The 16394-nt window shown below is 33.4% G+C and overlaps 1 protein-coding gene across 1 annotated transcript; it reads left to right on the top strand.

The window, feature by feature from the left end:
- Positions 1–3094: 3094 nt before the first annotated feature.
- LOC107906721 (probable receptor-like serine/threonine-protein kinase At5g57670) lies at positions 3095–4393 on the top strand. Its single transcript, XM_041099984.1, has 5 exons — positions 3095–3227; positions 3341–3459; positions 3533–3651; positions 3731–4128; positions 4197–4393. The coding sequence occupies exons 1-5, from the start codon at positions 3095–3097 to the stop codon at positions 4391–4393; spliced, it is 966 nt and encodes a 321-aa protein (XP_040955918.1).
- Positions 4394–16394: the final 12001 nt, after the last annotated feature.

Below are 16394 nucleotides of genomic sequence, written 5' to 3'. Positions count from 1 at the left end.
ATTATGATTTGATTAGATCATGTTTTAAGCAAATCAAAATCATGCTCTTTGTGTGTGGCTATTGAGCCGAAATTGCAAGAATGATAAGTGTCTTGTGTTTGAGTTTTGCTAACGAAAACGAAATACGAATGTGCCATGATTTATTGTTAAATGTGCATGGTTATTTGAATGATGTCCGGGCTAAGTCCCGAAGGCTTTGTGCTAGGTGACCATATCCGGACTAAGATCCGAAGGCATTTGTACGAGTTACTAAATCCGGACTAAGATCCGAAGGCATTTGTGCGAGTTACTAAATCCGGGTTAAGTCCCAAGGCATTTGTGCGAGTTACTAAATCCGGGTTAAGTCCCGAAGGCATTTGTGCGAGTTACTATAACCGGGCTATGTCCCGAAGGCATTTGAACGAGTAGCTATATCCGGTTAAATTTCGAAGGTACGTGATTTGGGAATGAATGATCTTGCTGTAAAAATTTCAGTTAATACGCTTGAAACATCCCAACATTAAGGTATGTTTCGTATGTGCTTTGAATTAGTTGAGCCCTTACAAATAAGTATTCGCTCAGTTGATAAATGAGCTACCGGCCTTTGGCTAAGTTGATCTTTGTGTATGAATAAAAGGGTTGGTAATGTGAAGTAAGTATGATATTGAAAAATTGTGCATATGAAATTATCCGTTTAGCTACATGAATGCTATACTTTTGTTGTGCTGGAATCCCTTGCTCAAAACTTACTAAGCATAAATTGCTTACTCCGTCTCCTTGATTCTCTGTTTTATAGATTTTGGTTCTCCAGCTATCGGACTCGGGATTTTGAAGTCGAAGTCGCCCACACTATCAAAGCCCCCCCTTTTGGTACAATTTTGGTTGAACTTCGAAATGGCATGTATAGGACTACCCTTTTTGTTGGGGGTCATGGACCCTTTGGACTTGTATAATTTTGGATAGCCATGCGAAAATGGCTTATATATGTTTGAGTATAATGTTATAATAATTTGGTATGGATATGGTTATTGAGAGGTGTGGATATGCTTAACAAGGATTGGCCATGGGAATGGTTAATCACTATCATAATTTGTGCTATTTATGCTAAAAGGGCTAGTTGAATCATGGAAACTATGAAATAGGTAAAGTCTACCTTAAAGGCAGATGCTGACAGCAGCAGTGATGTAGATTTGGAAAATCACTAAAAATAGTAGGAAGGGAATTAAATAGTGAATAAATTATGTAAACGAACCTTGATGAATCTATTTTCATAGGAAAGTAACGAAACGATCATATGGACAGTATGTTAAGAGATATTCAGGTTCTCGTAAGACAGGGCCAGAACGGTTTCTGGATTCCCTGTTTCGACTTTGGAAATTCATTATAAATTAACCGGAGATAATTAGGAGTTATGCCATATATGTATAGATTCCTCTTTGAGTCTAGTTTCTATAGAAACAAACGACATCAGTATTGAAGCCCTGTACAGGGAGATATCCAAGTCGTAATGCGCAAAGGTCAGTGTAGTCGATCCCTGTAACATGGGAGACTTTGACTAATAAACTGTACTAATTGGCCCATCCAAAAATTCTAGAAAAAAATATGTAGATGGGAATATGAGTCTAGTTTCAGGTAAAATTTACGCAACTGGATTCCGAATTTATGAACTCAAGATATGATTTTTTAAGCGACTAGTACGTAGATTGGCAGTGTCTGGGAAATTTTTTTATAAGTGGTTTAAAGTCTGTTAACACCTCGTGTTCGACTCCGGTGACGGTCTCGGGTTCGGGGTGTTACAGATCACATTCGTCTTGCCACTCTAAAAAGTTTTTATACTTATTTGACAAGAATAATTCAATGAGAAACAATGTGATCTCACTCTCTTACTCACCTTAATCATGCTGCTGCTCTCATAACCATAATTCTTCCAAGCTTATCGCAGGCAAACGAAAACAAATAAATAATTCACCGTATGTAGTTTTCTTGCGTGTATTTTGTTTAATATTTTATATGTTGACATGCTATTAATTTGTAGTAGATTTTGTCATTCATGTGGGCGAAGCGAAAAAGTAATATTAAAATCATGTTTATACAAAAATTAATCAATAATTTAATTATAAATAAAAGGGTGGTATATTCACATTATTTTTTTATTCTAGAAGTAGTTTTAAAAAATTAACATGTCTTTTTTTTAATATTTATTTTTTATATTTTATTATATTCCTATAACACACTTGTCCTACTTGTTGAGTCTAAAAATTTCACTGGCAGTATACTAAATAATTTCACAAGATAAAATGGCAAAGAATTTATAATTGAAGGGTTAATATTCTACCCACTGTCAGTAAACTCCACAAGCAGGCTCAGTACATGACACGTGTCTGTTTTAATTTAATTTTGAATTTTTTTTATATCCCCTCAAGACACATGACAGCATTTAATCATTGCTAGTCGAGTTAATAGTGGAGTTTTTTAACTCCACTAGCAGTGGATGAAATAATTTCCCATAACGAAATACGTTTTATACTTGGTTTAATCCTTAAATATGGTATTTTTAGTTGTTTTATTTAAACTATCTCTTATAAAATAGTAAAAGAATTATATCAATATTCAATCTTTCATTCGAAAAAAATGATTTTTAAGTAGTTTGCTTGATTAAGTTGGTGTCAATCCTTTATTAAAAAAGATTTTTTAAGTAATTTTCTTGATGACATTAATATCAAATTCACTTGTGATATCAATTCAATCAGATACATTATATAGTATAAATTATAAAAATTTTGATTCACTCCTGTACATATTTATTGTTCTTATAATGCCATAATGCGTATAAAATAAAAGGGATTGATCACAATTGTCTTGCCATTCTAAAAAACTTTTTATGCTTCTATAACAAGAATAATACAATGAGAACCAATGTGGCCGCACTAACTGACCGTAATCATGCCACTGCTTCTATACTTATTCTTAAGCAGAGTTCATCCAAGCCTTTATTGTCAACAAGAATCTTAAAACATAAATAAATAAGTCACCATGTCTATATGTAAGTGTATGTATAGTTTCCCTGCATATATTCAGTTACATTCAAACCTGTCGGCCAATTAACTAGCGAAAAATGGCGACCTCAGCTCCTGCTAAAATACTTGTTGGCATCTCATTGGATCCAGATGACAGCAAGGAGGTATTGTCATGGGCAATCAGAGTTCTAACCCATCCAAATGACGAAGTCGTTGCCCTACATGTTCTTGGTTAGTACATTTCCTAATCTTTGCATCAAAGTTCATTGCCATATTTGAATTGAAATTGAATAAACTTGTTCACGTTACAACATTAAAAATACGTTGCATATTTTGAAATGCAGTTGGTAAGGAGACCAAGAAGCGCAGACTGATGACTAAAGACCAAGAAAAGTTTCGCCAGGCAAAAGCTCATGTTATATCTGTGCTTGGAGAATTTGCTAAGACCTGTCAGTCTAAGCAGGTGACCAAATTTTAGATTTCTGCAGATTTGGTTAACCTGCATGAAACATATTTAAAGAACAATATTTGTTCAGGTAAACTTGGAGGCAAGAGTAGGATTTAGCTCCAGTGTTAGAAAAGGTCTAATTGAGGAAGCAAAATCCATCTCAGCTGACTTTCTTCTTCTTCGTGGCTCCAAAAACCATTCAAAGAAGTGAGAAATCCAACAATATTTTGTTCAGGGATGTTTGATTTTCCTTTTTGTTTTGTTTTGTTTGTTTATTTTGTCCCAGGGCATCAAACAAGACAAAAAGATACTGTTTGAAGCATGCCCCTGAAGGCTGTTCAGTGGTTGCGATAAGGAAACCTAGGCAGCCAAGCTCAGATTCTATTCCCTCTGAAAGAAAGGTGCAAAAGCTTTCACCAATGACTGTTTTAGAAGCACTTGAAGATGATAGCTGTAGCTCTAGGGGCACAAAAGTGGCATGGTCATCCTCTCCTAAGGTGTCAAAGTTTAAAGGCCAAACCTGCATAAAGAAACAGATGTCACCTTACAAATTGATCTCATCATTGTTTAGTTGTCTACTTGGGAAAAGAAAGGCTAGTTTATCCAGCAAAGCAAGGGAGAATCATTTGATAAAGTGCTTTAGCTATGAGGAGATCTCAAATGCTACAAATAACTTCCATCCAGGTAACTTTGAGATGTTTAAACTCAAGATTCTTAAATACTGCTTTGAATGTTGTTTTGGGCCTTATCAGATAATATAGTTGGTCGAGGCGGGTATTCAGAAGTGTACCGAGGTGATCTTCCTGATGGAAGAGCCATAGCAGTAAAGAGGTTGGCCAATGACAACAAGGATGAAACCAAGGAGAAAGAATTCCTTGCAGAATTGGGCATAATTGGACATGTTTGTCACCCCAATACTGCAACCTGTACAAAATTGATCAATATTTAGAGAAATAAAACAAAGAAAATGATAAAAAATATAATAAAAAGAAATAAAAATTTATATGGAAGAAATAAAATTCCTTATAATAAACTTTTTATTTCAATCACTCTACTTAAATTCTTCATCACATACAACTCTTTATATAGGAGTTGTAAGTGACTATTCATCTATATCACTAAATGCTAGGAGTTGTCACTATTCATTTACATAACTTAAATACTATAAGAGTTATGACTATCCATGCATGTGTATAACTTTTCATATTCAAGTCTCTTCACTCTTCATAATGTGTGTAACTTTTCATCTTCAAGTCTCTTCACTCTTCATATTCAAGTCTCTTCACTCTTTTAACTTTTCATAATTTATTTGTACAAGATTAATTTAATTATGTGCCAACAATGCCTCCCTTAAATTAAACTTGCTTCGAACTCCCAACCTTTCAACATTTTTCTTGAAGACTTGTCCACTAAGCGGCTTTGTGAAGATATCAGCCATCTGATCTTCTGTCTTGCAATATTCAACTTGAATATCACCATTATTCACTAGTTCCCTCAAGAAGTGATACCGAATGCGAATGTGTTTTGTCCTTCTATGAAGAACTGGATCTTTTGTGACCGAAATAGTAGAACTATTGTCACAAAACAAAATCGTTGACTTGCTCTGCTTCTGCTTAAGACTCTCCAAAATTCCACGTAACCAAATCAATTGACATCCTGCATAAGATGCAGCGATATATTCAGCTTCTGTAGTCGAAAGCGCCACAACTGATTGTTTCTTTGAACTCCATGAAACTGCACCACTACCAAGGTGAAAAACATAACCAGAAGTGCTTCTGCTATCATCAATGCTTCCTGCTAAATCACTATCCGTATAACCAATGAGATCAACTAATGTATTAGCTTTATAGAAAATTCCATAATCAATGGTTCCCTTCACATATCTCAATATTCTCTTGGCAGCCTCCCAGTGATTGGAGTAAGGTTTCTCCATGAATCTACTCACCAAGCTAACAGCATACACGATGTCAGGCCTTGTCGAAGTCAGATACATCAACTTCCCAACCAAACTTCTGAATATGGTGGAATTGACAAGCTTTCCTTCACCCTCTTTAGATAACTTCATACCTGTAATGCATGGAGTAGAGACTGGATTCGCATTTTCCATCATGAACTTTTTTAGAACTTCTTTTGTGTAGCTCTCTTGTGAAATAAAAATTCCTTTCTCGGATTGATGAACTTCAATGCCTAGAAAATGATGAAGTTCTCCCAAATCTGTCATCTTAAATTCTGCCATCATTGAGTGCCGAAATTCTTTCAACATCTTCACATCATTTCCTGTGAAAATAAGATCATCAACGTAGAGACTTACAACCATGAATCTTCCTTGAGAATTTCCTTTGATGTAGAGAGTATGCTCATATGGAGATTTCTAGAATCCACACTTCTGAAAATAAAAATCGATGCAGCTGTACCAAGCTCGGGGTGATTGCTTCAACCCGTACAAAGCTTTCTTCAACTTGTAAACTTTTTCTTCTTCCCCTTTTTTGACAAACCCTGGTGGTTGATCAACATAAACTTCTTCTTTGAGAACACCATTCAAAAACGCAGATTTTACGTCCATTTGGAATATTTTCCAATTGTTTTGGGCAGCAAGAGAAATAAGTAACCGAACTGTCTCAAGTCTTGAAACTGGAGCAAATACCTCTGTAAAATCTTCTCTTTCCTTTTGCTTGTATCCTTTTGCAACCAGTCTTGCCTTGTACTTGTTGATAGAGCCATTCGGATTCATCTTTGTCTTGTACACCCATTTGACTCCAATTGAATTCTTGTGCGGCGGTAAATCTGTGAGTTCCCATGTATCATTGTTTTCAATTGAGCAAATCTCTTCTTTCATGGCTTTCCTCCATATTTCTTCTTGATAAGCATCATCAAAAGAAATTGGATCTCCTGCAAAGAAAGTAAAGAATACAGCATCATTTTGCACAACTTCATCCGTTACATCATATAACTCTTGGATGCTTCTCGTTTTTCGGATCGGGCTGGATGAAGAAGAATTTGATGAAGAACTTGGGGAAGCAGGAGGATTTCCTACTTGAGCATCATCTTCAGCATTCTCAATTACTGCCTCTTCTTCTTCAAGTTCAAAAGGAAAAATTGGAAAATTTTCTTTTTCAACTTCCATTTCTTCAAACATGGAATTTTCATCAAACCGAACATCTCGGCTTATCACAATCTTCTTTGTCATCGGATTGTACAACTTGTATGCCTTACTTCTTTCACTATAACCAATGAAAATCCATTTCTCTCGCTTGTCATCCAACTTGCTTCTCATTGCATCTGGAATATGAGAGTAAGCAACACTCCCAAATACTCTAAGATGACGAACACTAGGCTTTATACCATACCACGCCTCATGTGGCGTGCAATTCTCCAAGCTTCTTGTCGGTGATCTGTTTATAAGATAAACTGCACAGGAAACAACTTCAACCCAAAATCTTCTTGATAACCTCTTCTTCTTAAGAAGACATCTAGCCATTTCCATAATTGTTCTGTTCTTTCTTTCACACACACCATTTTGCTGAGGTGTATGGCGGACTGTCATTTCATGCCGAATGCCACTATCTCGGCAATATTTTTTAAATTCTTTTGAAAAATATTCACCTCCACGATCTGTCCGTAAGGTGTTAATTTTCAGCCCAGTAAAGTTCTCCACTTCTGCCTTGAAATCTTTGAATCTCTAAAAAGCCTCTGATTTTTCTTTGACACAATACACCCATAACTTTCTTGAGTAATCATCAATAAAAGAGATAAAGTAACGATTATCTCCCAAAGATGAAACTATCATTGGACCACAAAGATCCGAGTGAATAAGTTGCAATGGTCTTCTTGCTTTCCACGAGGATTGAGAAGGAAAAAGTAATTTTGTGTTGCTTTCCAAGTTGACATGCTTCACAAACATCATCAAGCCGATCGATTTTTGGTAAACCTCTGACCATCATCTTCCTTGAAAGCATCTCCAAATTTCCATAGTTCAAATGTCCATATCTATCATGCCATAACTTTGAAATTCCTTTATGAGCACCAATAAAGCAAGACATATTCTGATTTTGAAGGGTGAGAGAGAAAAGATTATTTGATGCCACTCCAACTCTAGCAACAACCTGATTTTTCTTTGACAAATAGCAAGCCATGTCACAGAAATGAATATCATACCCCTTCTTCAAGAGATGCCCAACGCTAAGCAGATTATTTTTAAGACCAGGAACAAAATAAACTTCAGACATTTTCTCTACCCTTCCTTGCTTTGTTTTGAACTCCAACTCACCAACACCGCTAACTTTGTAAGCTTTGCCATCTCCTACTTTTACTTATCCACAATCAGATTCAAAGAACTTTGAAAATAAATTTTTGTTACCTGTCATATGCTTGCTAGCACCACTGTCTATGTACCAAACATCATCAATCTCTCCACCATGAGATACGAGCAACAAAGTTTCTTGCTTTTGCTCTTGATTATTTTGTACTATATTAGCTTTATTTTTTTCTTCTTTCTTGTACCAGCATTCACTTGCCAAATGACCAGGTTTGCGACAATGATAACATTCAAAATAGCCACGACCTCTTCCTCTTTGATTTCTATGTCTACGTCCTCTTTGTGATCCTCTAAAATTTTGACTTTGGTTGGCTTCTTTCCATCCATTCTCCGTGCTTGCATCTTCACCTCTTTCACGAGCATTTGAGCCTTTTCCTCTAAAATATCTTCCTCTTCCACGACCACGATCTCTCCCTCTTTGATTTTTAAAATATCCCTTCTTCTCATTTAGAGACAACTTTGACTGGAGTGCTTGATCTAGATCTACTTCCTTTTTCTTATTGTTTAATCTTTCTTCATGGGCTTGCAACGAACCTGTGAGTTCATCAATAGTCATGGTACTCAAGTCCTTTGATTCTTCAATGGCTACCACAATGTAGTCAAATCTGAAATCTAAAGAACGGAGGATTTTCTCAACACCACGAATATCATCCATAGTTTCACCATTTCTTTTTAATTGGTTGACTATGGACAAAACCCGTGAACAGTAATCAGAAACTGATTCTGACTCTGTTTTTTGTAATCTTTCAAACTCCCCTCGAAGAGTTTGCAACCGAACTCTTTTCACCTTTCCATCTCCTTTGAATGAATTTTGTAAAAATTCCCATGTTGTTTGTCGTGGTGGCACAAGCTATTTTTTCCCAAGCCACTTCATATGATTGAACTCCTTGATATATCCAAAATAAGGCTTGCTGATTTTTTTCCTTGATTTTCTTAGACTCTCTTTTTGAACTTGTGCTAATCCTTCCTCCTCTTTAGCCTCAACTTCATTATAACCTTTTTCAACAATCTCCCAAACTTCTAGAGATCCAAGAAGAGCCTTCATTTGGATACTCCATTTGCCATAATTTTCTTTGGTTAATTGGGAACGGAAGAAAGAGGAATAGAATTATTCATTTCGATTGAACAAGGCTCTGATACCAATTTGTAGAAAATTGATCAATATTTGGAGAAATAAAACAAAGAAAATGATAAAAAAATATAATGAAAAAAGAAAAAAACTTATATGGAAGAAATAAAATTCCTTATAATAAACTTTTTATTTCAATCACTCTACTTAAATTCTTCATCACATACAACTCTTTATATAGGAGTTTAAGTGACTATTCATCTATATCACTAAATGTTAGGAGTTGTCACTATTCATTTACATAACTTAAATACTATAAGAGTTATGACTATCCATGCATGTGTATAACTTTTCATATTCAAGTCTCTTCACTCTTCATAATGTGTGTAACTTTTCATCTTCAAGTCTCTTCACTCTTTTAACTTTTCATAATTTATTTGTACAAGATTAATTTAATTATGTGCCAACACAACCTTAGTTGGCTGCTGCATTGAAAATGGACTGTATTTGATTTTCAACTTCTCTAAGAAGGGATATGTGGCATCTGCTTTGCATGGTAACAACAGCAACTTCTTGTTCCAAGTTTTGAACAATTAAACTTAAAAAAAAAACTGATAGCTAATTCAATTAGGAGAATCCTCAGGTAAAACAAGTGCGTCACTCGATTGGCCTATGAGATACAAGATTGCGCTTGGAGTTGCTGGAGGTCTTCTTTACCTGCATAAATGCTGTAAACACTATATAATACACCACGACATAAAAGCCTCTAATGTTCTTCTGGGTTGGATTATGAACCGCAGGTGAATCAACCACCAACTTCTATAAGAGCATGTTTGGTTTGGTGTATTGGCTATGCTAATACACCCCTAATCGGTGGGCCCCACCTAATCCCTCTCTATCCTCGTGTTTGGTTCAATGTATTGGTAATACGGGTGTAATCGGTTACTTTCCTAATCGGTGAAAACTACCGATTTCTATTCCCCCCTTTTGCCCAGATTAGGAACGGCTTCAGCAAACCCTCCCTGTTTTACCCCCCGATCCCCTTTGTTTCTCTTCTGTTCCTTCAAGCTTGCTCCCCCCGTTTCTTTTCTTTTTCGGCCGATTTGCTCTCTGTCGATTTGCGTCATCGGTTAGTTTTCCTAACCCGATAGAATTCGAGGTCAACCTTTTCTATTGTTTTTATCTAATCGGTTTCCCCTTTTCTCCTACAGGTTCTTCTTCATTGTGCCCCTTTTTTCCTAATCGATTTGCGCTATCGGTTAGTTTTCCATAGTTTTTTTGTTTGTATTGCATGTGCAATTGAAATGTGTTTTGTGTTGTTGGTTAGGCTTAAGAAATGCATATTGTTTTTTGTTGATATTGTTATTATGGATATTGTATGGAAAATTATGCATGTATGTCTTTATTCATCAGCATAGGACCGACAATCCTTTGAAAACAATAGTCGGATTTTTGTTCTCTCTTCTCTGCTAATCTTGGATTTTTGTTTGTTCTGTTGTAATTTTCGAGTCCTTTTTTGATCTCCAAAACCAGTAGGAGTATTCTCTTTGAAGGTAACTTTTTTTATCAGTTTTTTGGGTTATAACTCATTTGGATCTCTATTTTTTCGTGTTTGATTTCATGTTTATTGATCTGGGTATGCTTGATTTTGTTAGTTTTAATGGGTTTTGTTTATTTTTTTTTGCTTAATTCTTGTTCTGATCTAATTGCCTGATGGGAATGTCAATTGTTTAGATTGTTCTCCAATTTCTATTTTATCTTTAACCTGGTAGGTCATGATGGTTCTATCTGCTTGTTAAATCTTTATTCTCCTATTTTAAGTGCAAGGGAATTTAAGAATTTAATTTGTTATTGGTAACTAAGCATTAGAGCTTAAAAGATCTTAGCTCTGAGCAAATTTTCTGAATGGTTGTTGAGTTCGTCTTATTCTGTTTTTTCTTGCTTTCCAGTCGCGTGATTGATTATGTTAATTGCTGCCTGGATTGCTTATCAATGGTAGTGATGCTCAAAATAATGTTCAAACTTGCAATCTTCTGATTATTTGTGTTAATTGTTGATTTTGATTTTTCTACGGATGACAAGATTCGAACAAAGTGTTTAGGGTATTCTCCTAAGAGCGTGAAACAACTGAAAGCATGTGTTTGGAATTTTGTGTGGGTGTGTGATAAGTGGTCTTTTGTTATAATATAATCAAAATGATGGATGATTGGTTTAAAGAATGGCCGTTTCTCTTGTTAAAATTCAGTATCATGTGAAGTTGGCAAATCTGTGTCTATATGGAAATGTAACTATTTTTTGTTAGAGGAAGAATGCTGGTTGGTAAGTATGTATTTTTGGTTTTGTACTAGATTCCTTTTGAGTGATATAATGCATGGTTTTAGGTGAAATGCAATTTATGAAGAAATACGTTTTAGGCCGAAATTCATATGTTAATCGATAACTTGTATGTTTATATATATATTATGCTGCCAAACTTAGTATGTATAGTTCAATAAATTGCTATTCAAGTTGTATATGTTTGGTTAACTTATGCTTAAGTTAATTAAGGTATTGATATGAGATCATTCGATATTTGGGAATATAGTATTTATTAAAGAGGAATATTTGAACATACTTGTTTAGAAGATGTATGAGACTATGTGATTTGGATTGGTGTTTATATTTCATAAGCATGTACTCTGTCTTAATAGATAAAATGGTAAAATCGGCTAAAGCATGAATTACTAATGACACATATATATAAGTATATGTTTTGGTGAATATCATGAAAACACATATTTACTATGGTTTGAGAGTTTTATAATGACCGTATATGTATAAATTAACTTGGATTATGGATTTGAGAAATGGTTAGTGGCACACATTTATATGTGTATGTGCACAAGTTAGTAAATAAATAAAAGGTATAATTTTTGGTTCTTTGAAAAGTTCAATATTGTATATGTTTTTTTGATTTTAGTTATTTGGTTGTGGGTTATGACTAGTTTTAAAAAGTTATTAATAAGGGTTAAGGGTGTTACACTTTTGCTGAGAGAGTGACCAATTTATACATTTTCAATACTGACAGGGACCAAAAGAGCATTTATTCCAATTTGTTATTCGAATTATTTGAATTGTAAAATTTTAATTTGACTTGAAATCAAAGCTCAAACAGTTTATTTGAGTTAACTTGAAATTTTTGAATAACTTGATTTGATGAAAATCTAATTTTTTTTATCTTTTTCGAATGGAATCAGATTTTGCTCGATCTTAAAATCTTGACAAAGTACAATGATATCTTTACTCAAACAACTTTTCATTTTTCAATACATGTTGCAATTAGTGTCTTGTTTGATAAATTTATTTGAAAGTGGAGCTTCCATATTTAAGTTATAATTGTTGATTCAATTATTTATACATTTGATTTTAAAAATTACATCAATAATTAAAATAAGGACTTTAATATTTTATTAAAATAAGGACTAATCAATAATTAAAATAAGGACTTTAATATTTTATTAAAATAAAGACTAATCAATAATTAAAATAAGGACTTTAATATTTTATTAAAAATCAAGAAATTTAATATTTTAATAAAGAAATTTAAATTTAAAATGTTATAAAAGTTTTAAAACAAGAGAAAGAAGATTATTAAAGCAAATCCTCATTCTTATAAAAAAAATAATGTTGCTTAGAAAATCTTTTCACATTTGAACCTACCATGTGAAGAAAATCTAATTAAAATTTGGTCTCCAAATTCATATTTATTGAACCCTTTTTTACTATTTCTAAGGAAAATTATATATAAATTTGTTTTCAAAGTGTTCAATAATGTGAAATCATAAAATGGAGTCGTATGTATGATTTTTCAATTAACATTATTATTAAATAAAGTACTAAAACAAACCCAAACCTTGTTGCTTAACAAAATATTTTTCTCAATCATACCACAAAATTTGTTGCTTTACAAAATAAACAAGTTTTGATACCTTAATTACTATAGTTAATATAAGGGAGGGCAATCAGGGATCTAGCTTTGTTGCAACGATATCATTTAGTAGATAATTTTTTGCTTCGTGTGTTCTAAATTTGTATTGTTTATTTTTATTTGATAATGTGTAATTGCAACTTCAATTCATTGATAGTGTGTTCTAATTTTAATATGTTGCAGTAATGGCTTGTCTGCCTTTAATTGCACAAAGTGTGAGGCGTAAAAGAATTGGTCTTGCATTGACAATATGGTTGGAAATCTGTAGCATTGCGATTTGGTTCTTATTTAGAATGGGTGCCAGCCTTAGCCTACAGACTTATAGACCAAGGATTAGGTCCTATACCTTAGATTTTTATGCAAAACGGGATTATGTGAAGAGGCTTGTATATGCTAGTGACGAGACTTGTATTGAACAAGTTAGGATGAATAGAACTGTCTTTTTTAAACTATGTGAGATGTTAGAATCGATAGGGGGATTGAAGTCGTCAAGGTTCATGCTTGTTGATGAGCAAGTAGCAATGTTTTTACATATCATCTCTCATCACTTGAAAAATTGAGTTATCAAGCATCACTTTAAAAGGTCCGGGGAAACTGTTAGTAGAGCATTTCATAGTGTTTTAAATGCTTTCATACGCTTACAAGATGTCTTATTTAAAAAGCCGGAGCCAATTACAGCCGATTCTTCTGACACAAGGTGGAAATGGTTTAAGGTATTAGACTGAGTTTTATATATAGCTTGTACAACATTTAGTTGACTTAGATTTAAATTAGTATTCTAACTCAAGGTTTTATATCATGTGATATAGAATTGGTTAGGTGCTCTTGATGGAACCCACATCAAGATTAGGGTGCCAACAGTTGATAAACCAAGATATCGAACCCGAAAAGGTGACATAGCAACAAATATGCTAGGTGTTTGTACACCTGAGATGCAATTTGTTTATGTTCTTCCTGGTTGGGAAGGTTCAGTTGCCGATGGACAGGTGCTCCGAGATGCCATTAGTAGAACACATGGACTAAAAGTTCCTCATGGTAAAGAGTATAGTTAGAGGAATTTGAATTATTCATTAAGATCAAACTTTGTGTGCTGAATTACTCATTTATTAAAAAATTTATTTTATAGGTTGTTATTATCTAGTTGATGCTGGATACACAAATTGTGAGGGATTTCTTGCACCATTTAAAGGACAGCGATATCATTTGAACGAGTGGCATCAGGGTTATCAGCCAAGTTCTCTGCAAGAGTTTTTTAATATGAAACATGCCTCAGCACGTAATGTCATTGAAAGATGCTTTGGCTTATTAAAACTTAGATGGGGAATACTTAGGAGTCTATCGTTTTATCCTGTAAGGGTGCACAATAGAATTATTATTGCATGTTGTTTGCTCCATAATTTTATTCGAACCCATATGAGTATTGATCCCATTTAAGCGGAGGTGGGAGAAGGATTACCTACTAATGTGGTGGATGACGATGAACCGAATATAACAAATATTCATCCATCGGATGCTTGGGCTACTTGGAGGATGGATCTAGCCAACCAAATGTTCGATGAATGGCAAGCATCTAGAAATTAGTTAGGTTTAGGGACAAATTGAGTTACAATTAATTTGTTGATGTTATTTTATGTATCTAGTTTATGAAACTTTGTACTAAACTTTGTGTTATTTCATTCAATTTAGTATTGAGCTTTTGATTCATGATATTGAACTAACGATATAATATTATAAACTGTTCACCTTTTGATTCATGATATTAAAAACAGTAAATAATGTAAATTTGTTTTTTTTTTCTTAAGATAATTATGTCAGGTGTTCCACAATCACATGCTTCTTCTCAAGCTTCTTGAGGAAGCAAAAGAAAATGGATTCTAGAAGAAGATGCAGCATTGGTTTCTTGCATGGTGGAGTTGCACAATGTAGGAACATTTAATGCTGATACCGGGTTCAAGGCCGGTTATTTGAACGAGCTAGAAAAAATGCTAGAAAAGGCTTTACCAAGAGCAATGTTGAAGGCGAAGCCAAATATTGAATCTCGGATTAGGTGCCTAAAAAGGGAATGGTCAGTCGTCTACGACATGCTTAATGGCCAAAACAACAACGGTTTTGGTTGGGACGAGCATAGGCAGCTCGTTGTTGCTGAAGATGTAGTTTGGGAATCCTATGTAAAGGTAAAATGTATTTCAAGTATTTATTTGTTTTTTTACAAAACTTATAACTAATATGATTTCCTCATTTTTTTAGAGTCACAAAGAAGCCTCTCAGTTCAGACATCGTTCTTTCCCTTACTACAACCAGCTTACTGCCATATACGCAAGAGATCGGGCGACTGGGAAAGACGCTCAAACAGCTACTGATGTTCTTGAAGAAATACATGCTGAGGATGAACGTACTACAGATATGAATGAAGAGAGAAACACATTCTATGACTGTGAAGCCGATGTCTCTTTAGACGACATGGATGTTTCTGGTACAGATCCGCGAGGAGATAGAGACCAAGGGGGTTCCTCATCTTCAAACAAGAGAAAGAGAAATTTGATGCTCGTGATAATGTGTATTCTTCATTTGATGAGGCTGCCACTTTGTTGGGGGAAAAAATCCAAGCCGTTGGCGATCAAATCAGTAGGAGTATTGCCTCCGAGGTGGTAGTTCAACAGAGGTCAGAAGAACATCAAAAGATGGAAGAGAAAGCTTCAAATTTATATTCAGCCTTATTGTCAATTGAAGGTTTAACCGACGATCAGCGGTATGATGCTTTGAGTAAAATTCCCGATCATCCAACTCAAATGATCGTTTTCTTTAGTTTACCTTCTGTTGCCCGATTGGAATGGGTCAGAAGATTTCTTTCTCACCATTAAATATCAATGTTCAAACTTTTTGATGTTGTAAAACTATATAACATATGGATTATGATGTACAATTTCATTTTCATCTAACATTTTCTTAATATAAGTTAATTATGTTTATGCAGAATATAATTCTCAAGTTATATATTGATTTTAGTAAATTGATATAAGAACATTTTATTAGTAAGAATTTTATGAAATTACATTTAATATTAATTATTTTAAATTGTATAAATTCATATAAGAAAATTTAAAAGCATACAATTTTATGAAATTTAATATTAATTATTAAATTATATGTAATAATTATTATTTTAAATTATACAAATTCATAAAATATAATTTATTAGTTATAATTATTTTAAATTTTATTAAATCATATATTTTAATTAAAATATATTTAATATTAATTATTTCAAATTTTCATTTATAGTATCATATATTATGATTTGAGTAAATTCATATAAGAATATTAATTATTAAGAATTTTATTAAATTATATATTTTAATTATAATATATTTAATAATAATTATGTTAATTTATATTTTACAGTATCATATATTATGATTTGAGTAAATTCATATAAGAATATTAATTATTAAGAATTTTATTAAATTATATATTTTAATTATAATATATTTAATAATAATTATGTTTAAATATGATTAAAATATTTATTATTGATAATAATAATCTTAAGCAAATTTAAATAACAATAACAATATTTAATATAAATTTCTGCTAATAAC

Source organism: Gossypium hirsutum, chromosome D08 (assembly GCF_007990345.1).
Source record: "Gossypium hirsutum isolate 1008001.06 chromosome D08, Gossypium_hirsutum_v2.1, whole genome shotgun sequence".
Taxonomy (NCBI): Eukaryota; Viridiplantae; Streptophyta; class Magnoliopsida; order Malvales; family Malvaceae; genus Gossypium; species Gossypium hirsutum.
Note: the sequence above shows the minus strand (reverse complement) of the source record. Positions and strands in the feature narration are given on the sequence as shown.

Bases quoted from the DNA above. Each gene is read 5' to 3' on its own strand.
- LOC107906721 (XM_041099984.1), top strand. From the start codon at position 3,095: ATGGCGACCTCAGCTCCTGCTAAAATACTTGTTGGCATCTCATTGGAT. The intron at 3,460-3,532 runs GTGACCAAATTT...ATATTTGTTCAG, and splicing joins AGACCTGTCAGTCTAAGCAG to GTAAACTTGGAGGCAAGAGT. The intron at 4,129-4,196 runs GTAACTTTGAGA...GGGCCTTATCAG, and splicing joins TACAAATAACTTCCATCCAG to ATAATATAGTTGGTCGAGGC.